At 48.3% G+C, this 23,356-nt stretch overlaps 1 protein-coding gene across 3 annotated transcripts in view; it reads left to right on the forward strand.

The window, feature by feature from the left end:
* Positions 1-21,416, forward strand: part of VPS16 (VPS16 core subunit of CORVET and HOPS complexes) — a 42,606-nt gene extending 21,190 nt beyond the window's left edge. For 2 of the 3 annotated variants that reach the window (XM_058192016.1, XM_058192017.1), the window contains 8 exons: positions 1,774-1,882; positions 8,125-8,222; positions 9,146-9,253; positions 9,924-10,001; positions 10,776-10,945; positions 14,666-14,762; positions 16,866-16,969; positions 19,417-21,416. In XM_058192016.1, the coding sequence (XP_058047999.1) occupies positions 1,774-1,882; positions 8,125-8,222; positions 9,146-9,253; positions 9,924-10,001; positions 10,776-10,945; positions 14,666-14,762; positions 16,866-16,969; positions 19,417-19,552 (900 nt within the window). In that variant the 3' untranslated portion in view covers positions 19,553-21,416. The remainder of the gene's footprint in view (positions 1-1,773; positions 1,883-8,124; positions 8,223-9,145; positions 9,254-9,923; positions 10,002-10,775; positions 10,946-14,665; positions 14,763-16,865; positions 16,970-19,416) is intronic. The other variant, XR_009156220.1, reaches the window with a different exon arrangement.
* Positions 21,417-23,356: the final 1,940 nt, after the last annotated feature.

The raw sequence follows: 23,356 nt of genomic DNA on the forward strand, positions 1-23,356 counted from the left end.
CCCCCTTATCTTTGTGGCAACCCCTCAAATACTGGAAGACTGCTATCATGTCACCCCTAATTCTTCTTTTCTCTAGCCTAGCCCAACCCCAATCCTACAGCCGTTCTTCATTATGTTTTTGTCTCCGGGCCTCTAATCATCTTTTCATTTTTTTTCAAAGTCGCAACATCTTTTTTTTGTAATATGGTGACCAAACTTGGTCGCCGTATTCCAGATGCGGCCTTACTACGGCTTTGTAAAGCGGTATTAATACTTTACGTGATCTTGATTCTAGGCCTCTGTTCACGCAACCCAGGATCGTAGGTTTTCCATCACTGGAGGTTTTCAAGAAGAGACGGGACAGCCACCTGTCTGAAATGATAACCTGCTTGAAGCAGGGGGTTGGACTAGAAGACCTCCAAGGTCCCTTCCAACTCTATTCTGAATAATTAAAGCTTTTTTTGGCCGCTGCTGCACACGGCTGGCTCATATATTTTTTTCTTTTTTTTATTTGCATTTATATCCCGCCCTTCTCCGAAGACTCAGGGCGGCTTACACTATGTTAGCAATAGTCTTCATCCATTTGTATATTATATACAAAGTCAACTTATTGCCCCCAACAATCTGGGTCCTCCTTTTACCTACCTTATAAAGGATGGAAGGCTGAGTCAACCTTGGGCCTGGTGGGACTTGAACTTGCAGTAATTGCAAGCAGCTGCTGTTAATAACAGACTGCTTAGTCTGTTGAGCCACCAGAGGCCCTCCATCCAACCATCTGTCCATCCATCAGTTCATCCACCTGCCCATCCACCCATCCCTCCAGCAATTCATTCACCTATCAATTCACCCATCCACCCTCCATCCAATCCATCCATCCATCCATCCATTTTTTTATTTTTTTTATTTGAATTTATATCCCGCCTTTCTCCAAAGACTCAGGGCGGCTTACACTGTGTTAAGCAATAGTCTTCATCCTATTTGTATATTTATATACAAAGTCAACTTTTATTGCCCCCAACAATCTGGGTCCTCATTTTACCTACCTTATAAAAGGATGGAAGGTTGAGTCAACCTTGGGCCTGGTGGGGCTTGAACCTGCAGTAATTGCAGGCAGCTGCTGTTAATAACAGACTGTCTTAACAGTCTGAGCCACCAAGTGATCATCCACTAGGGCAGGGGGTCTCCAACCTTGGCAACTTTAAGACTTGTGAACTTCAACTCCCAGAATTCCTCAGCCAGCTTTGCTCTGGGAGTTGAAGTCCACAAGTCTTAAAGTTGCCAAGGTTGGAGACCCCTGCGCTAGGACTCTTAAGGTCCCTCTCATTGTTTCCGAGATTTGGTCTAGAATCACCCTGCAGGGCAGAGATGGCCGGCCTAAACATTTAATAAATAAATACAATTTAAGAAATAAGAAAGAAAAAAATAAATCAATGGGTTTCTGCTTCTAGGGGTTGCAAGCTTCTTAGTTTGCAGAAATGTTTAGAGGAAAGGCAGTTCAGAGGGGTGGGCTCTCCATCCTGGCCTTTGCCCTGACCTGCTAGTTCTCTAGATGCAAGGGACTCGTCTCTGCCCCACCTCCTGGAAAAAATTTCAAACCGCTTCAGCTTTCATGGGCGTTCGGCAGACGGACTGGCTCAACCACACGCAGCCAGAACAAAGTCATTCGTTGTCATGTCAGATCAGCCTTTTTTTTTTTCCAACCTTGGCGAGGTGAAGAAGTGTGGACTTTTCAACTCCCAGAATTCCCTGATGGAAACCTTGTGTTTTGTTTTGTTTTGTTTTGCTTTTTTGCAGCTGCTGGAATATGAACCCCGACCGGGGAAGCAGGTGCCTCTTTTACTGACCATGAATAGAAGCCAGCTGGCATTGAGCAGAGCCATCGAGAGTGGGGACAGCGACCTGGGTAAATCGGAGGGGGGAGGGAGGATGGATGGAGAGAGAGAGAGAGAGACAGACAAAGATATTGAGATAGATATGAGAATGGATGGATGGATGGATGGATAGATAGATAGATAGATAGATAGATAGATAGATAGATAGATAGATAGATAGATAGATAGATAGATAGATAGATAGATAAATTACATAGATGATAGGTAGGTAGATACAGATAGACAGAGATATTGAGATAGATATCAAGATGGATGGATGGATGGATAGATAGATAGTTATTGATGGATAGATATGGATGGATGGATGGATAATAAGATAGATTACATAGATGGTAGGTAGGTAGGTAGATACAGATAGACAGAGATATTGAGATAGATATCAAGATGGATGGATGGAGATAGATAGATAGATAGATAGATAGATAGATAGATAGATAGATAGATAGATAGATAGATAGATATGGAGGGAGGGAGGGATATTTTTTTTTCTTTTTTTTTCTTCTGCGCATGCGTGTAATGGCGGCGGCGGCGTTCTGAGGCTCATGAGGGCAGTGGCCGGTGCTCCCGGCCGTGATGCCGCTGTGCCGCTTGCCGGGCTGCATGGACTTCGGCCCCAGGTCGATCAACATGCCGGCAGCCGAGAGCGAGGTCTTTGGACCTCGGTGGTCTCTCGGCTGCCGAGAGCGGGGTCGGAGTCCTGGGTGAGCAGCGGATGATGGCGGCGGCCATTTTGGGGTTGGGGCGGCCGTCCCGGACTGGCTTGGAGATCCCCGGCCGTGAGCAGAATGCTGGCGGCAGTGTGGTGGGCCGTCCGGGCCGGAGTTTTGGAGGGCCCGAAGATCGGCCGTTTCTCCCCCCCCCAGCTGACTTTCGGGCATGTTTAGCCCCTGCCGCAGTTTCCAGCAGCGGCAAGATCTTGGGCCGCATTTCCATCGACCGGTGAGTCAGCGGATGGCGGCGGCCATCTCGGGGTGGGGTAGCCGCCCGGACAGGCCCTGGTTTGATCCCTGGCCGCGCATAATGTTGGCGGCAGTGTGGTGGGCCGTGCGGGCTTGGGTTCTGGAGGGCCCGAAGATCGGCCATTTCCCCCCCCCCAGCTGACTCTTGGCTAGGCCTAGCCTGCGCCGTAACATCTATCAACGGCCTAGGCTTTTTTGTTTCATCACTGGCGGCATGCTCAGGATTTCCACCTGCGGCAGGCTGGATCATGAACTTAACATAGATCCAGCGTGAATAATGGCGGCCATAGGAACGGCGGCGGCAGTGACAACATTAGCGGCAACGGTATTACGTGTGGCTTTCCATCTGACCACCGAACTGTACGAGCCCCTTCCTCAGGACGGAGTGAGTCCGGGTCTCCGGGGGACTTTATGTCATCTTAGCGGTCAGCAACCGAGGAGGATATTATTGTACCAACTATTAGGAGGGAGGCCATTGGATTTGGCCGGACCTCTGGTCCCCTTGGCTGTTTCCTGGATCATCTGGACTTGGGCCGGTTATGTTCCCCGGATTTCAACGGATTGTGGGTTTGACATTTCAGCCCCCTTTCTCCGTCTGTGATGAGGACAGGGACGAAGTGGCTAAGTCTGCGGGCCTAGAACTTGCTTAACATCTATGCCGGCTTGGGATGTACACTTTCTGCTGTCTTGAACTTGACATTCTCATGAGATATTCGTCCACCGACCTATTACAACTGCGGGGTTCCCCCGCCTCGCAGGAATGGCCCTCCAAGTTATCGAGGGCCTACCTCAACGAAGGGTTTTGGGACCCAGAGAGGTGGCATGCTGCTAAGAAGAATGTATGGGGTTTTTTAAATAGATTTTTAAACAAGGGTTTTTTAAAGGGGGGGAGGGACAAGACGGGTGGGGGGGAGAACCCGTCGGGGAGGGATCCAGCCCCGGTGCCAGTTCGCGGCATTACTACATCTGGTCTGAAGGCAGGGGGGGGAGGGGTTTGTTCCAGGACTAGAGGGTGGTTCAATCTGTACGGTAAGTGGGAGAGGCAGATATGGCGGAGGGGGGGGGGCGTATCGAGTTTGGGGAGCACGTGCGCGATGTCTAAAAGCGATCACGTGCTCCGGCCCCTTAGTCCCTACCCGTTCCTCGGGCGGCCATGATCCTCAGAGCCTGGATCTTCGGCTGATGTTATGTAATGCCCGGTCCGTGGTAAATAAAGCCCCCTTGATCTGTGATCTTATTCAGGGGGAGTCCGCGGACCTTATGGGCATTACGGAGACCTGGTTGGGGCCTGAGGGGGGGGTGCCCCTCGTTGAACTATGCCCCCCAGGTTTCCGAGCATTCCATCAGCCGAGGGCCCAGGGTAGGGGTGGAGGGGTGGCGGTTGTCATTAAGGAAGATCTAGAGCCGAGGGAGGCCACTGTTCCTCAGATTGCCGGCTGTGAATCCCTTTATGTGAGGTGGGGCCATAGGAATCAGTTGGGCTTGTTGATCACGTACCTGGCTCCTTGCTGCGTGACCACAGCCCTGCCCGAGCTGCTGGAGTTATTTGCCACTGTGGCAGTTGAGACCCCCAAACTTATAGTTATGGGGGATTTCAACTTGCCATCAGCTGGCTTATCATCGACTGCAGCTCGGGAGTTCCAGGCTTCCATGACGGCCTTGGACCTGATACGAGTAAATGATGGCCCCTCGCACATGGGGAGGCACGCTGGACCTGATTTATATCTCTGGTCAGTGGTTAAATGATCTGATACTAGACGATTTAGTAACAGAACCAATGTCATGGTCTGATCATTTCTCCTTCGCCTAGACTTCGAACCGCCGCCCACCATCGCAGGGAGACGGAGCCTCTCGTTGGTTCCGTCCCAGGCGCCTGATGGACCCTGAGAGGTTCCTGACGGAGCTTGGGCCATTCCCTGAGGATCTGGCCCGCGGCACGACTGAGGAACTAGTTGCGGCCTGGGAACAGGCCGCGGCTGGGGCCTTGGACCGTGTCGTGCCTTTGCGGCCTCTGACCCGGCGCAGATCTCGACCGGCCCCTTGGTTCTCCGAGGGGCTGAGAGAGATGAAACGCCGGAGAAGACGCCTAGAGAGCACTTGGAGGTCCAGTCGTTCCGAAGCTGATCGGACACTAGTTAGGTCCTATTCTAGGACCTACCTAGTGGCAATGAGGGAGGCGAGGCGCTCCTACGCCTCCACCCTCATTGCGTCGGCAGATAACCGCCCGGCCGCCCTGTTTCGGGTGACCCGCTCCCTCCTTCATCAGGAGGTGCGGGATGACCCATTACAGGGACGTGCCGAGGAGTTTAGTGGTTATCTATACGACAAAATCGCTCAGCTCCGGGATGGTCTGGACCGAAATTGGGATGATCCAAGCGAGGGAGAGGAGGCACGTCTTGTTGAGCCTGTTTGGGATGGGTTTGACCCTGTGGCTCCGAGGCGTGGACAGGTTGTTGGGAGGCTCCGCGCCACTACATGTTTATTGGATCCGTGTCCTTCCTGGCTGGTGCTGGCTACTCAGGAGGTGACACGAGGCTGGCTCCAGAGGATTATAAATGCTTCTTTGTTGGAAGGGGTTTTCCCTGCCGCCTTGAAAGAGGCGGTGGTGAGACCCCTCCTTAAGAAGCCCTCTTTGGACCCGGCTATTTTGGGAAACTATCGAGTCTCCAACCTTCGCTTTGTTGCGAAGGTTGTAGAGAGTGCTGTGGCGCGTCAGCTACCCCAATACCTGGAAGAATCCGTCTATCTAGACCCGTTCCAGTCCGGCTTCCGACCCGGTTACAGCACGGAGACAGCTTTGGTCGCATTGGTGGATGATCTCTGGAGGGCCAGGGACAGGGGTTATTCCTCTGCCCTGGTCCTATTAGACCTCTCAGCGGCTTTTGATACCATCGACCATGGTATCTTGCTGCGCCGGCTGGGGGGATTGGGAGTGGGAGGCACCGTTTATCGGTGGTTCTCCTCCTATCTCTCCGACCGGTCGCAGACGGTGTTGACAGGGGGGCAGAGGTCGACCGCGAGGGCCCTCACTTGTGGGGTGCCGCGGGGTCGATTCTCTCGCCTTCTGTTCAACATCTACATGAAGCCGTTGGGTGAGATCATCAGTGGCTTTGGGGTGAAGTACCATCAGTACGCTGATGACACTCAGCTGTACTTCTCCACCCCAGGTCACCCCAATGAAGTTGTCAAGTGCTGTCCCGGTGCTTGGAAGCCGTACGGGTCTGGATGGGGAGAAACAGGCTCAAGCTCAATCCCTCCAAGACGGAGTGGCTGTGGATGCCGGCATCTCGATTCAGTCAGCTGCAGCTGCAGCTGACTGTTGGAGGCGAGTTATTGGCCCCAAAGGATAGGGTGCGCAACTTAGGTGTCCTCCTGGATGAGCGGCTGTCGTTTGAAGACCATTTGACGGCCGTCTCCAGGGGGGCCTTCCACCAGGTCCGCCTGGTTCGGCAGTTGCGCCCCTTCCTTGATCGGGATGCCTTGTGCACAGTCACTCATGCACTCGTTACCTCTCGCTTGGATTATTGTAATGCTCTCTACATGGGGCTCCCCTTAAGGTGCACCCGAAGGCTTCAGCTAGTCCAGAATGCAGCTGCGCGGGTGATAGAGGGAGGGTCTCGTACCTCCCATGTAACACCCCTCCTGCGCAGACTGCACTGGCTGCCTGTCGCTTTTCGGGTGCACTTTAAGGTTTTGGTTATGACCTTTAAAGCGCTCCATGGCTTAGGGCCTGGGTACTTACGGGACCGCCTACTGTTACCATATGCCTCCCACCGACCCGTACGCTCTCACAGAGAGGGACTTCTCAGGGTGCCGTCCGCCAAGCAATGTCGGCTGGCGGCCCCCAGGGGAAGGTCCTTCTCTGTGGGGGCTCCCACACTCTGGAACGAACTTCCCCCGGGTTTACGCCAAATACCTGACCTTCGGACCTTTCGCCGCGAACTGAAGACGCATCTTTTTATTCGCGCGGGGCTGGCTTAAATTTTATGGATTGTATAGTTTTATTATTAATTTTAAACGGGGTTTTAATTTCTATATATTTTAAAATTTTAGGCAAAGTATAATAAGTTTTTAAATTTTGCATTTTATAGATTATTGTCTTGTCTGTTTTTATCTGCCTGTACACCGCCCTGAGTCCTTTGGGAGAAGGGCGGTATAAAAATCAAATAAATAAATAAATAAATAAAATAAAATATGGATGGATGGATATGGATGGATGCATGGCTAATGAAATAGATTACATAGATGATAGGTAGGTAGATACAGATAGAGATATTGAGATAGATATCAAGATGGATGGATGGAGATAGATAGATAGATATGGATGGATGGGTGGATGGATGGATAATGAGATAGATTACATAGATGTAGGTGGGTAGGTAGGTAGGTAGATACAGATAGACAGAGATATTGAGCTCAGTGTGGATGGATGGATAGACAGACAGACAGACAGACATATTGAGAGATATGAAGATGGATACACAGAGTAAATACATACATAGATGATTGTTATATTTTGAAATGGATACTGAGATAAAGAGATATCAAGGTAGGTAGATATGGAGAGAGAGAGAGAGAGATAATGGATAGATGAATGGATAGATAGATATGAGACAGAGACAAAGATATTGAGATATATATGAAGGTGGATGGATGGATGGATACATACATACTTACATAGATGATAGTTATACAGTATATTGAGATGGATATTAAGATACAGAGATATCAGGGAGATAGGTAGGTGAGAGAGAGAGAGGAAATCACAATAAAAATACAGAATATCCAGCCATTTTAGCAATCTGTGGGCCTCTGTGGCTCAGACTGCTAATGCAGTCTGTTATTAACACAGCTGCCTGCAATTACTGCAGGTTCTAGTCCCACCAGGCCCAAGGTTGACTCAGCCTTCCATCCTTTATAAGGGAGGTAAAATGAGGACCCAGATTGTTGGGGGGGGCAATAAAAGTTGACTTTGTATATAATATACAAATAGAATGAAGACTATTGCTTAACATAGTGTAAGCCGCCCTGAGTCTTCGGAGAAGGGCGGGATATAAATTCAAATAAAAAAAATCTTTCCCTCTGAAGCCCCTGCAGATTATGCTAAGGCCAGCTCAGGAAGGGAAAAAAGGGGAATTTTTTCCCCCTAGAATATATCCTGCCAGGGGAAACGCAAGAACAAATTAAGCAGCTATTTCGGCTGCGAATTGCAGGCCCCATCCTCCCCAGCCGAGAGGAGGATAGAGGGAACAGGCTGGCAAATGTTCTCTTTTTCCGTTTTTCTCCCTGCTCAGTTTACACCGTTATCTCGCGGCTGAAGGACGAACTCAGCCGGGGCGATTTCTTCATGGCTTTGCAGAACCAGCCCGTGGCGTTGAGTCTCTATCGTCAGGTGAGGCTTTGGGCTTCAAACGCTCCGTTGCTGATGCTGGCCTGGCTGCGCAGAAACCGACCGAGATATAGAGAAACAGTCCGGATCTCTAATCTGCGCATCTGGGAATATAGGAATCTCCAGATTTTGGGTTGGAGGATTCTGGGTGATCCAGCCCAAAATTCAAGTTCTGAGCCTCCTTGCTGTGTGTGAAGGGTTTCTCGTTGTTGTGGAAAAATGTTTTTCAAATTTGGGAAGTTTAAGATGGCTGGACTTCAACTCTGGGAGTTGAAGTCCTCCAGGCTTAAAGTTGCCAAGGTTGGAGACCCCTGTTCTAGGCTTTCTGTCAACGAACTCTGCCCATAAGGAAATAAATAAAATAAAATAATAAAATAAAATAAATAAATAAATAGGGCCGCGGTGTGGCTCAGGCTGTAAGAAGCCTGTTATTAAAACACAGCTGCCTGCAATTACTGCAGGTTCAAGTCCCACCAGGCCCAAGGTTGACTCAGCCTTCCATCCTTTATAAGGTAGGTAAAATGAGGACCCAGATCGTTGGGGGGGGCAATAAGTTGACTTTGTAAATATACAAATAGAATGAGACTATTGCCTTACACAATGTAAGCCGGCCTGAGTCTTCGGAGAAGGGCGGGATATAAATGTAAACAAAAATAATAATAATAATGAAATAATAAAATTAAATAAATAAATAAAATAAAATAAAATAATAAAATAAAATAAATCTGAGGTAAAAGTCTCCAAATAATGTGTTTTAGGCCCCCTTGACTTATTAAGCATGCACATTTGATCAATATAATTTTCAAAAAAATTAAAACGCCCTTAAATAAAACAAACAAACAAACAAACAAATAGCACACAAGAATGAGGATGATTAATCAATTAATACCCAGCTTTTTTCACCTACGAATCTTGACCCTCCTCAGTTCTGCAAACATAAGGAGCCCAACACTCTCAAAGATCTCTACAATCAAGACGACAACCACCAAGAGCTGGGCAACTTCCACGTCCGTAGCAGCTACGTCAGCGAGAAGGTGGGTACCATTGCAACGTGGCAGCGGGAATCGAAAAACGGCTGGCAGAACTCCGATCCAGAAGGGTGCCCCTCGGAGACCGGGGGGAAAAAAAATCTCATCTGCACTGCACGTTCTCCCGAGTAGCCTGCAAATCTTTTGCGTTTGTGGTGAAAAGGGAACATTAGACAAACCACAATAAATTAATTAAGTTCAATGATTGGCTCTCTGGCTCTCTGAAAGTTTCTAGTCCTTAAGGTTCTGGCTGAAGTCTCCGGAAGTGGGCCTGGAAGCATTCGGAAAGGGAAGCAGACAAAAAAGAACAGAAGAGAATCACAGAGTTGGAAGGGACCTTGGAGGTCTTCTAGTCCAACCTTCTATACCATTTCAGACAAATGGCCGTCTAGTCTCTTCTTAAAAACCTCCAGTGTTGAAGCCTGCCACAACTTTTGGTGGCAGGCTGTTCCACTGGTTCATTGTCCTCACTGTCAGGAAGTTTCTCCTTAATTCCAGGTTGCTCCTCTCCTTTAGTAGTTTCCACCTATTGGTTCTTCTCCTGCCTTCAGGGGCTTTGGAGAATGGGTGGACCCCCCACTTCTTGTTATTGCTCTGATCGTTTATTTAAGTACTTTTAGCTTCAGGCATTTTTTGCCAAGTAGATTAACCGTGCAGGGTCTGTTTTCTTCCTCAGTGGATCGAGGGGCGTGTGGCCAGTCTGCAGAATGCGGTCGACGAGTACTACAAAGCCAAGAATGAGTTCGCAGCCAAGGTGAGGGCACCAGGCACCGTGGGCCAAAGGGAGCTTGATCCAGAGTGCACATCATTGACTCAGGACTGCAGTTGTGACCAGAATTTCTGTTGGCGGTGGCAAGTTGGCCGTGGCAAGTTGGCCGTGGCAAGATGGCGGCGGTGGGTTGGCTGTGGCGACTTGGCCGTGGCAAGATGGCCATGGAGTGTTGGCCATGGCAAGATGGCCATGATGTGTAGGCCATGGCGTGTTGGCGGTGGCAAAATAGCCATGGCGTGTTGGCCATGGCGTGTTGGCCATGTCAAGATGGCCATGTCAAGATGGCCATGTCAAGATGGCCATGGTGTGTTGGCCATGTCGAGATGGCCATGTCGTGTTGGCCATGTCAAGATGACCATGGCATGTTGGCCATGTCGAGATGGCCATGGCGTGTTGGCCATGTCAAGATGGCCATGGTGTGTTGGCCATGTCAAGATGGCCATGATGTGTTGGCCATGTCAAGATGGCCATGTCAAGATGACCATGGCATGTTGGCCATGTCAAGATGGCCATGGCGTGTTGGCCATGTCAAGATGGCCATGGCGTGTTGGCCATGTCAAGATGGCCATGATGTGTTGGCCATGTCAAGATGGCCATGTCAAGATGGCCATGGCGTGTTGGCCATGTCAAGATGGCCATGATGTGTTGGCTATGGCGTGTTGGCGGTGGCAAGGTGGCGGTGATGGGTTGGCCGTGGCTAGTTGTCCTAGACCCGCCTGAGAAGCAACGTGCTTTTCCCTTCTTCTGCCCCACCAGGCTACTGAAGATCAGATCAAGCTGTTGCGCCAACAGCGTCGCTTCCAGGATGACTTCGACAAACCCTACGTGGACCTTCCTCTGCACGACACCGTCTACAACCTCATTCTGGACGGGAAGCACAAGTTAGCCGAGCATCTTTACCGGGACTTCCGGATCCCTGATAAACGGTGAGGAGAGTCCCGGGGGTGAGGGCTGTGGTCCTGGAAGCCCATTGCAAAAGCCTTGACCCCTTACCCCAAAGACAGCTGTTAAATGGGTTTGGGCCCGTTTTACGACCTTTCCTGTCACGGTTGTTTAAGGGAATCACAGACAGAATAACAGAAAAGAGTTGGAAGGGACCTTGGAGGTCTTCTACTCCAACTTCAGGCAGGAAACACTGCACCATTTCAGACAAATGGCTATCCAACTTCTTAAAAACCTCCAGTGATGGAGCACCCACAACTTCTGGTGGCAAGGAGTTCCACTGGCTAATTGTTCTCACTGTTAGGAAGTTTCTCCTTAGTTCCAGGTTGCTCCTCTCCATGATGTATTTCCATCCGTTGCTTCTTATCCTGCTTTCAAGTGCTTTGGAGAATAGTATGACTCCCCTTCTTTTTTGGGGCAGCCCCTCAAATATTAGAAGACTTCTACCATGTCCTTCTTTTCATTAAGCTAGACATACTCAATTCCTCCAACCTGCAAGAGGTTCTCTTGGAATCCTAGCGGGCTTAACTACGAGTTCTATTTATGCTTCAGCCTCCAGTCCCCTAATCCTCTTGGTTGCTCTTCTCTGCACTCTTTCTAGAGTCTCCACATATCATTTTTTTACATCCCGGCGACCAAAACTGGATGCAGAATTCCAAGTGTGGCCTTACCAAAGGTTTATAAAGCGGTACTAATAAGTCACGTGACCTTGATTCTATCCAGAACTGGTATTCAGCCGGTTCAGGCGAACCGATAGCGGGTAGGCCCACCCACTGGCCCAGGCTCTATGCCCGTGATGGTGGCACGCGGAGCCCTCCCTGTGGGCACACACATCATTGCCAGCTGCTCTTCTGGTTTCTGAAAGATGGCTGGAAAACAGCTCGAAAAACGGCCAGAAAATAGCCCCCAAAACAGCCTGAAAACGGGCCAAAAACAGCTGGAAAATGGCTCTCAAAAATGGCTGGAAAACATTCCGAAAAAGACTCCCAAATGGCCTGAAAACACCTCGAAAAATGGCAAAAAAACCAAACCAATTTTTTGGGGGCCAAAACAGCTTGAAAACTGCCCCAAAACGGCCTCAAAACAACTGAAAAATGGCCTGAAAATGGTCCAGAAAACAGCCTGAAAATGGCCTGAAAAATGGCCAAGGAACAGCGTGTATGTACTGGCCAGCTGGTCTTTGGGTTTCCGGCGCTCTGGTGCACACACATTAACACACATGTTCCGGTTTGGGCACTCGGTGGCAAAAAAGTTCGCCACCACTGCTCTATTTTGCCCTATTTAGGCACATTTTTGAGGCTGGGCGCATGCACAGAAGGCTGGGCGTATGTGTGGAAGGCAGGCACGCACACAGCGAACCAGTAGTAACAAAATCTGAAACCCCTCCATTGATTCTCTCTCTATATTAATGCAGTTGTAGGACTGTGTTGGCTTTTTTGGCTGCTGCCCCACACAGCTGGCTCATACTTCAGTCATTGTCCATGGCATAGGGCCGGGTTATTTACTGGACCGCCTGCTGCTACCGAATACCTCTTACCGACCCGTGTGCTCTCACAGAGAGGGACTCCTCAGGGTGCCGTCGGCTAGGCAGTGCCGGCTGGCGACGCCCAGGGGAAGGGCCTTCTCTGTGGGGGCCCCCACCCTCTGGAACGAACTTCCCCCAGGACTTCGTCAGCTTCCTGACCTCCGAACCTTTCGCCGCGAGCTTAAAACACATTTATTTATTTGCGCAGGACTGGACTAGATTTTAAAATTTTAATTGGTTTTAATGGGTTTTATTATGTATATTGCTATTTTAATTATTCGGCCATTTATAATAAGTTTTTTAATTGAGGTTTTATTTTGTATTTATATGTATATTTTTTATCTGGCTGTGAACCGCCCTGAGTCCCTAGGGAGATAGGGCGGTATAAAAATACGAATAAATAAATAAATAAATAAATAAATAAATAAATAAATAAATAAATAAATAAATAAATAAATAAATAAATTGTCCATTAGGACTCCAAGATCCCTCTCACAGTTAGCTGGATTTGGTGATCAAATCCCAGAATTAATTTAATTTATTTATTTATTCGATTTTTATACCGCCCTTCTCCCGAAGGACTCAGGGCGGTTTACAGCCAGGATAAAACAACATAAACATAGACAAAAATTAAAACATAATTAAAAACTGATTATAATTAAAAACTTTATGTACACTGAGAGCCTATGCACCAAAGACAAATTCCTTGTGTGTCCAATCACACTTGGCCAATAAAAAATTCTATTCTATTCTAAAATGGCCTAATAGAATTAAAACTAAGATAAAACCGTCATAAAACCCCACTTAAAAATTTCATCAGGCTAGCCCTGCACGGTGGAATAGGAAAGTCTTGAGCTCGAGTTTAAAAGACCCGAGGTCGGGGAGTTGACGCAACCCCGGAGGTAACTCACTCCAAAGGGCAGGAGCCCCCACAGAGAAGGCCCTCCCCCTGGGGGCCGCCAGTCGACATTGTTTGACTGACGGCACCCTGAGGAGGCCCTCCCTATGGGAGCGCACAGGTCGATGGGAGGCTATAGATGGCAGCAGGCCGTCCCGTAAATAACCCGGTCCTATGCCATGGAGCGCTTTAAAGGTGGTAACCAACACCTTAAATTGCACCTGGAAGACCACAGGCAGCCATTGCAGCTTGTGCAGGAGTGGTGTTATATGGGAGCATCGCGGTGCCCCTTCTAATCTCCATCCCTTGACCAGGAACGTGCCTTGTGATCTCCTTGGGCATTGAGGTTCCAGAGGGTTTAAACAGGGGTGTCCAATCTTGGCAACTTTACAACTTGTCTTAATTTTGGGGGGAAACAGGGTAAGTGAATCACTGCAATTGTTGAGTTAGTAACACGGTCGTTAAGCGAATCTCGCTTCCCTGTTGAACTTCTGCTCATCGGAAGGTTGTAAAAGGGGATCCCGTGACCCTGGGACACTGCAACCGTCATAAATCCGAGACAATTGCCAGGTATCCGAATTACGGAAGTTGAAGTTGACCAGGAGGACGCTGCCACACCGGTCGTAAGTGCGAACAACGGTCGTTAAGTCGCTTTTTTTCAGCGCCGTTGTAACTTCAGTCACGAAACGAACTGTTCTTAAGTCGAGGACTACCTGTACTAATTTAACGACGGTAGTGATTCAGTTAATGACTCTGATAAAACTCAAAACTCAGTTGACAATTGTCCGGCTTTGCAATGGAAGCTTGGGCCTTAATTGTAAGTTGAGCGCAGTGTTTTCCAAATTTGGGAAGTTTTAAGATGGGTGGACTTCAACTCCCAGAATTCTGCAGCCAGCCTTTGCTGGCTGGGGAAATCTGGGAGTTGAAGTCCACAGGTCTTAAATTTGCCGAGGTTGGATAGCCCTGGCTTAAAGATGGACTGGAATGAGATAACTCACATATTCTCGCTCGGCTTTCCTCAAAAAGGCACATCTGGGTGCCGTTTTGAGCCTTCCAATGCAGGGGTCTCCAACCTTGGCAACTTTAAGCCTGGAGGAGTTCAACTCCCAGAATTCCCCAGCCAGCAAAGCTGGCTGGGGGATTCTGGGAGTTGAAGTCCTCCAGGCTTAAAGTTGCCAAGGTTGGAGACCCCTGTTCCAATGAGTCTTCCAACATATCTGGAGAACCTCAACTTGGGAGACAGATGTTAGTCCTTGGTCTGTTCCCTTGCTGTCTTGACAGGTTCTGGTGGCTGAAGATCAGCGCCTTGGCGGAACAAGGGGCCTGGGAAGATCTAGAGAAGTTCTCCAAATCCAAAAAGTCACCTATCGGCTACCTGGTGAGAAGAGGATGGGTCAACCATGGCGGGCCTGTCTTCTTAACTCAACACACTTCAATTCTACCAAGGTTCAGGAAGGTATCCTGGGGAAAAGTAGACAGATCAAGAAAAGAAAAACAACCACCACCAGATCCCAGAAATGTTCCTGGATTTTTGTAGGGGGTTGTTTCCCAATCTTGGGCATTTCTAAGTGGTTGGATCTGAAATCCCAGAATTCTCAGAGTCAGCAAAGGCCATTGATGAGAATGTTGGGAGTTGAAGTCCGTAGTTAGGAACTGCAGTTTCAAGCGCTCCCTTCTTGAGAACCTTGTCCAAAAATCTTCACTACCTTTTTGAAGGGCAAAAAAGTCAAGTTTGAGGGTGTGTGTGTGTGTGTTTGTGTGTTCTGTTTCTGAAGGACCGAGTCATTGTTTCTCCATTCCCAGCCATTTTTTCAAAATCAGAAAAATTAGGGAGGGAGGGAGAGAAGGATTGAGATGGAAAGAGAAGGAAGAAGGAAGGATTGAGATGGAAAGAGAAGGAAGAAGGAAGGAAGGATAAAGAGAAGGAAAGAGAAGGAAAGAAGGAAGGATTGAGATGGAAAGAGAAGGAAGAAGGAAGGAAGGATAAAGAGAAGGAAAGAGAAGGAAAGAAGGAAGGATTGAGATGGAAAGAGAAGTAAGGATTGAGATGGAAAGAGAAGGAAGAAGGAAGGTGAAAGAGGAAGAGAAGGAAGGATTGAGATGAAAAGCGAAGGAAGAAGGAAGGAAGGTGAAAGAGAAGGAAAGAGAAGGAAAGAAGGAAGGATTGAGATGGAAAGAGAAGGAAGAAGGAAGGAGGTGAAAGAGAAGGAAAGAGAAGGAAAGAAGGAAGGATTGAGATGGAAAGAGAAGGAAGAAGGAAGGTAGAGAAGGAAAGAGAAGGAAAGAAGGAAGGATTGAGATGGAAAGAGAAGGAAGAAGGAAGGATAAAGAGAAGGAAAGAGAAGGAAGGATTGAGATGGAAAGAGAAGTAAGGAGTGAGATGGAAAGAGAAGAAGGAAGGAAGGTGAAAGAGAAGGAAAGAAGGAAGGATTGAGATGGAAAGAGGGAAAGAGAAGTAAGGATTGAGATGGAAAGAGAAGGAAGAAGGAAAGATAAAGAGAAGGAAAGAGAAGTAAGGATTGAGATGGAAAGAGAAGGAAGAAGGAAGGAAGGTGAAGAGAAGGAAAGAAGGAAGGATTGAGATGGAAGAGAAGGAAGAAGAAGGAAGGTGAAGAGAAGGAAGAGAAGGAAAGAAGGAAGGATTGAGATGGAAAGAGAGGAAGAGAAGTAAGGATTGAGATGGAAAGAGAAGGAAGAAGGAAGGATAAAGAGAAGAAAAGAGAAGTAAGGATTGAGATGGAAAGAAGGAAGAAGGAAGGATAAAGAGAAGGAAGAGAAGTAAGGATTGAGATGGAAAGAGAAGGAAGAAGGAAGGAAGGTGAAAGAGAAGGAAAGAAGGAAGGATTGAGATGGAAAGAGAAGGAAGAAGAAAGGAAGGTGAAAGAGAAGGAAAGAGAAGGAAAGAAGGAAGGATTGAGATGGAAAGAGAAGGAAGAAGTAAGGATTGAGATGGAAACAGAAGAAAGGAAGGAAGGAAGGATTGAGATGGAAGGAAGGAGGCAAGGAGGAAGGAAGGAAAAAGGGAGGGAGAAGGAAGAAATGAAAAGGTAGGAAGAAAAGTAAAAGGAAGGAAAGAAGAAAGAAGAGAAAGAAAGAAGAGAAAGAAAGAGCATAACATTATGAAATATAATGTCTTCTGAGCATCTCTTCAAGAGATATTTTGATATTAGTTTGGCGGTTCGAATCCTTAGAGTAGGTCTCCTGCAGGAGCAGGGGGTTGGACTAGATGACCTCCAAGGTCCCTTCCAACTCTGTTACTGTTACCGGTGTCTTGGGAAGACATTATCAGACTTATGAGCTCCCTTCCCTCTTAAAAGTCCTCGACGTTTTCCTTGATGGAAGCTTCCACCGAGGCGAATCAAGGTCTGGGGGAGGGAGGGAACAAACTCCCCCCCCCCCCGGTCCCCCAAGAATCGGCCTTGTGGTTGGCCTGGCACTTTGCGTAGGATCACTGTGTGGTGCCCTTTCCTCCCCCCCGCAGCCCTTTGCAGAGATCAGCATGAAGTACAACAACCCGAGCGAAGCCAAGAAGTACGCCGCCCGCGTCACCCCCGAACAGAAAGTGAAGGCTTTCCTCTTGGTGGGGTAAGTAGCGGGCGTGCCCCCCCCGAAGTTCCTGAGCGGTGGGACCCCCAGATATGTGGGCCTTTCTAGCCCTTCATAAGCCTCCCTCTGACTTGAACTGGGGTGCATTTTCAGCCAATTTGACTGTGAAATCCTACCAAGAGGGTACACGAGACAAACATTTGTGGGTTCCCCCCCCCCCAAAAAAAGAGGGGTCCAGAGCTGTCCTCCCTCAAGGCAAAAGGCAGAATGGATTTAAATTCTCTCCCCCCCCCAAAAAAAAAGATTTGGGGGGAAAGATAAGGCTAAATTTAGTCAGGAGCCACGGGGAAGTGGACCTGGTTACTCAAGGCTGCTGTTCTGCGGGCGAGTTCAGGCAGACAGCCATCCGTCAGGGGCTGCTAGAATCTCTTGGATGCCTGCCTTCAGCAAGAGTTGGATGAAATTGAGACACATCTATTTATCTGTGCAGGGCTGGCCTAGGGTTTAATTTTTAAAATTGATTTTTAATGGGGTTTTGTATTTTTAACTATAATTTTAAATTTGGCCTAATGGAATAAGTTTTTTAAAATGCTATTTTAACATGTATTTATGTTATATTTTATGTTTTATAAGGCTGTAAACCGCCCTGAGTCCTTTGGGAGATAGGGCGGTATAGAAATTTGAATAATAAAATAAATAAAATAAAATAAAATTAGCATTTTGCAACCGTGGCCCCTTTAAGACGTGTGGGACTTCAACTCCCAGAATTCCCCCAGCCGGCATTGCTTGAATCCGTAAGTCCCACACGTCTTAAAGGGGCCACGGTTGAGCAACACTGAACTTAGGGGATCTCAATGGGCTCACCCCAATTTGTGACTTTAAAGCTGAGGAAGTGCAGAATTTGAACCCAAATGCCACAAAAAAAAGAAGAAGAAGAAGAAGAAGAAGAAAAACCGTGCTTTGTATCCAAATATATTCGCCGTATTTATCAGAGGGCCCCTTAAAAACAATGAGTAAAAGAATTTGAAATCAAATCGGGGCTGCTCGAATACCACTTCAGACTGAACCGGTGGGAATAAGGGATTGGAAAGGGAGAGGAGGAGGAGGAGAGAGAGGGAAAGAAGGAAGTAGGATGGGAAGACGAGAGAAGGAAAGAAGAGGGGGAAATGGAGAGGAAGGGGAAGAAGAGAGGAGTGGGGAGGGAGGAGAGGAAGGAGAAAAGGGAAGGAGAGGGAGGATGGGTAAGGAGAAGAAGGTAGAGAAGGGTAGAGGAGAAGGGAAGGTTAAGTGAAGGAAGGAAGTGGTAAACGAGCAGGTAACAAATGAAAGTTAAAAGGTGATGGATAAATGACTGTACATTAAATATGATGATAGAAAATGAAAATAAAAACTTTTGGGATAAAAAAAACAAACAATGAGATCGGCGCCATTTTAGGCAACGAGAAGCTTTTAATTCTCTAACATTAAACCCTAACCCTCAAGAAATTCTGCGGGGCGGTGGTGGTGAAGGATGAGCTGGCTAAGCTTATGAAATGCTCCCTCATGAGGACTAGTCACTTAGCATCCTCCAATGGGCAATATACATACATACATACATACATACATACATATTTTCTGAGGTTTTCGCGGGTGTTTGTATGTAGGTCTTTGGTTATTCGGGTTTTCTCCCGCGTAAAATTGGAAGTGTCTTGGCGACGTTTCGACGAAATCTCATTCGTCATCTTCAGGCTTCAGCTTCGTGCTTCTGGGAGCAATGTGTGATCGCAGCTGTTTCTTCCTTTTAACTGCTAGTCCCCCTGCAACACAGACTAATCTGAGCACAACCAAGCCCCCACCCAAACAGGACACCCCCCCCCAGCCAATCAAAGCACAAAAAAACCCCCATCCAATCAGAGCACAGCCAAGCTCCCACCCAATCAGTTCAAACCCCCACTAGCAGTTAAAAGGAAGAAACAGCTGCAATCACACATTGCTCCCAGAAGCACGAAGCTGAAGCCTGAAGATGACGAATGAGACTTCGTCGAAACGTCGCAAAAGACAGTTCCAATTTTACGCGGGAGAAAACCCGAATAACCAAAGACCTACATATATATATATATATATATTTGTTTTCTGAGGTTTTCACGGGTGTTTGTATATAGGTCTTTGGTTGTTCGGGTTTTCTCCCGTGTAAAACCCCCAGCCAATCAGAGCACAGAAAAAACCCCATCCAATCAGAGCACAGCCAAGCTCCCACCCAATCAGTTCAAACCCCCACTAGCAGTTAAAAGGAAGAAACAGCTGCGATCACACATTGCTCCCAGAAGCACGAAGCTGAAGCCTGAAGATGACGAATGAGACTTCGTCGAAACGTCGCCAAGACACTTCCAATTTTACACGGGAGAAAACCCGAACAACCAAAGACCTACATATATATATATATATATATATATATATAATGCCTCCGACTCTTTTTAAGGTCATTTCTCTTCCTTCCGTGGCCGTAGGGACTTCAGCCAGGCTGCCGAAGCCGCCATGGAGCGCAAGAACGAAGCGGAAATGGTTCTCGTCCTCTCCAAATGTACCAACCCCACGGTGGCGGCTAAACTGGAGCAGGCAAAAGCTCAACTGGGAAAGAAATGAGCCTTCCCACCATCACTGGCGACTTCTACCTGCCCCCTCCTGGGGGTGGGGGGCAAAAAATGGACTCTTCGGCTCCGGCCCGGTTCTGGAAGCAGCTTTGCAGCCTCCAGGAGTTTTGGATTACAGTCCCCATCTTCCCCAGCCCAGGACGGGAGCCCTCTAACCCATGCGCCCGGACGGAGAGCCCACCAAGTTGAGGAAGGAATTGAAATAGGAGACTGGACTCGTTAATGGGATGTCCTGAATGTTGGGGTGCTGTTTTTTGGGAGAGTAAATGAGGGGAAAAAACCCCGCACACATCCCCTTCTCTTTCCTTCCTTTTTTCCTTTCTCAACCCTCCCTTTCCGCCGTCTTAACTTTTCTTGGCTCTTAAAGTCTTAACTTTTCTTGGCTCTTCTGCCTTGCAGGCTGCACGTCTACCTTCCTTCGATAGGATAGGCTCCTCTAGCTTCAACCCTCACCCCTTCCAGAAAAATCTCTCCTTGGTGCCCCATCCGTTTGGGACAGCAAAGCAAGCAGGTGTGGGAAACGGGTGACTGGTTGTTGTTTTTTTTGGTCCGGTTGGACATCCACCTGGCATTTTAAAAAAGCAGCCCATTAATTCAACCGGTTTGCTTCGCTTTGCTTTTAAAAAAAAAGTGGTAGGAATTTGCAACGTGGGAGAAATAATTTTTTTTAAAAAATTACTTGTTTTCTTGGGATTTGTTCCAGGGGTGAAATCCAGCAGGTTCTGGAGAACCGGTAGCGGAAATTTTCAGTGGTTTGGAGAACCAGCAAATACCACCTCTGGCTGGCCCCAGAGTGGGGTGGGAATGGGGATTTTGCAGCATCCTTCCCCTGGAGTGGGGAGGGAATGGGGATTTTGCAGCATCCTTCCCCTGGAGTGGGGTGGGAATGGAGATTTTGCAGTATCCTTCCCCTGGAGTGGGGTGGGAAATGGAGATTTTGCAGCATCCTTTCCCTGGAGTGGGGTGGGAATGGAGATTTTGCAGCATCCTTCCCCTGGAGTGGGGTGGGAAATGGAGATTTTGCAGCATCCTTCCCCTGGAGTGGGGTGGGAATGGAGATTTTGCAGCATCCTTCCCCTGGAGTGGGGTGGGAAATGGAGATTTTGCAGCATCCTTCCCCTGGAGTGGGGTGGGAATGGAGATTTTGCAGCATCCTTCCCCTGGAGTGGGGTGGGAAATGGAGATTTTGCAGCATCCTTCCCCTGGAGTGGGGTGGGAAATGGAGATTTTGCAGCATCCTTCCCCTGGAGTGGGGTGGGAATGGAGATTTTACAATATCCTTCCCCTGGAGTGAGGTGGGAATGGAGATTTTGCAGTATCCTTTCCCTGCCACACCACCAAGCCACGCCCACCAAGCCACGCCACGCCCACCAAGCCACGCCCACATAACCAGGAGTAAAAAAAATTGGATTTCATCACTGGTTTGTTGCTTATTCCATCATCATCTGTCCCAAACTCTTTTGGGGGGGTGTTAAAATCCAATTGGGGGGCCTTTTGGGGCCGTTTCTTTGTCTTCCTGCATCCAATCATAATAATAATAATAAAAATATTTTAATTTGTATACCGCCCTTCTCCCGAAGAACTCAGGGCGGTGAACAGCCATATAAGAACAACAATCAAAAAAACACAATACAAATAAAACGATAGCTAAAAAACTTTATTAAATTTGGCCCAAAATTTAAAATACATTTTAAAACCCAAAAAACTAATTAAAAATGATCAATCATTGAGCTGAAAGGTTTGACATTGGAGAGGTTCTTGGTTATCGTCCTCCGCCTGCCCCAAATTTCTGAGCGGCCCCCAGAACGTTTTCGTTTTCAGTGAAAGGCAGAGATTAAAAGTTTTCTTTGAAATGAGCAGATTTTTTGTGTCGACTTTGCAGACAACGAAGGGCAGTTTGCTTAGCAGTGGATATAGGCGAGAGAGAGACTGGTAAAACTAGAACTCACTGTCTCCTGGGGATCGTTCCATTCACCCAGCTGGCTATTATGCCTAAGGCGGCACTAGAACTCACTGTCTCCTGGGAATCGGTCCAAAGTCACCCAGCTGGCTTTCACGCCTAAGGCAGAACTAGAACTCAGTCTCCTGGGAATCGGTCCAAAGTCTCCCAGGGACTAGAACTCACTGACTCCTGGGGATCGCTCCAGTCACCCAGCTGGCTTTTATGCCTAAGGCAGAACTAGAACTCAGTCTCCTTGGGATCGGTCCAAAGTCTCCCAGGGACTAGAACTCACTGTCTCCTGGAGATCGGTCCAAAGTCTCCCAGGGACTAGAACTCACTGTCTCCTGGAGATCGGTCCAAAGTCACCCAGCTGGCTTTCATGCCGAAGGCAGAATTAGAACTCACTGTCTCCTGGTGATTGGCCCAAAGTCTCCCAGGGACTAGAACTCACTGTCTCCTGGAGATCGGTCCAAAGTCACCCAGCTGGCTTTCATGCTGAAGGCAGAATTAGAACTCACTGTCTCCTGGTGATTGGCCCAAAGTCTCCCAGGGACTAGAACTCACTGTCTCCTAGTTTCTACCCTGGTGCCTTAACCACTAAACCAAACTGGCTCTCTTAGCCGGGAAATGTAATGCGGAGGGCCGGAATTGGGTGACCACCAAAAGAAGAATTCTGTCGTGTCCCACTCCTCCGCTGACGGCCGGGTCAGGGAAATCCGAATCAGGCGTGCCTCTGCAGCTCTGCCAAAGTCCTAGCAAAGTCCTCAAGGCAGGCAGGAGACCAGAAAGTGACTTCAGCAAGATAAGTTCGACTTTGCCTGACTCAGAGAATGCCAGAAAGCAGATCCTTTATATAGGCCATGGGGTGTGGCTCCATGACTCAGCACTTATCCAGGCCTGCCCCTCCCTTCCTTCTGTTGCCTCCGCCTATCCAGTCTTCTGACGCGAGGGTCACTCCAGTCGGCAGCTGTTGGCAATTGACCTTCCTCAGGCTCACATGCTGTGGAGGAGGGGGAGGGGTCTAGTTGCTCCGTTTGCCTGGGCATGGAGCCAGGGCTGGGGGCTGGAGGTATTTCTTCCTCTTCAGCCTGTCTGGGCATGGAGCCAGGGCTGGGGCCGGGAGGCATACTAGGACATTCCTCCGTGTTCGGAAGCAGATAAGAAGACCCCGGCTGAGGTGAGATCGGACGAGACACAACAAATTCTGGAAGAGAAGGCCTCACTGTTTGAAAGAGTGGAAAAATCTAAGAAAGTTGGATGTAGTTTCGGCCCCTTCTCCAGCTTCACCTCGTGCCAAACCAACCAATTTCATCTCATGAAATCAGAGTTCGGTGGAGAGACTTTGCAAATAACTTTGCATCGCATTTCAGAAGGGGCTGGTAAGGTCCCACCGATGCGGGTCTGTGAGATGTGACGGCACCCTCAAAGCAAGGCCAGGAATAGTCTATCCTGAAAAGTCACTTTTCCATTTCCTGGAAGCATCTCCCAGCCTCTCGACCAGGGGTGGGGAACTATGGCCCTTTGATGACGTGTGGACTTCTGATCCAACCTCTATATATCTGTTTGCTTCCCTTACGTATCCCTCCCCCCCTCCCCCCCACCCTCCTACCTAATCTACTATCTTTCCAGCCACATACTTCCTTCCCTCTGTCCATTCATTCATCCTTCCCTCCCTCCATCCACGCATGCCTTTATTTCTCCATCCCTTCCTCCACACTTCTATCCATCTCTCTATTTCTCCCTCCATCTACATCTGTCCTTTTCCACCCTCCCTTTGTCCATCCCTCCCTCCCTCAATCCCTTCCTCCATACTTCTATCCATCTCTCTCTCCATCTACATCTCTCCTTCCCACC

The sequence above is a fragment of the Ahaetulla prasina genome, chromosome 8 (assembly GCF_028640845.1).
Source record: "Ahaetulla prasina isolate Xishuangbanna chromosome 8, ASM2864084v1, whole genome shotgun sequence".
Lineage (NCBI taxonomy): Eukaryota > Metazoa > Chordata > Lepidosauria > Squamata > Colubridae > Ahaetulla > Ahaetulla prasina.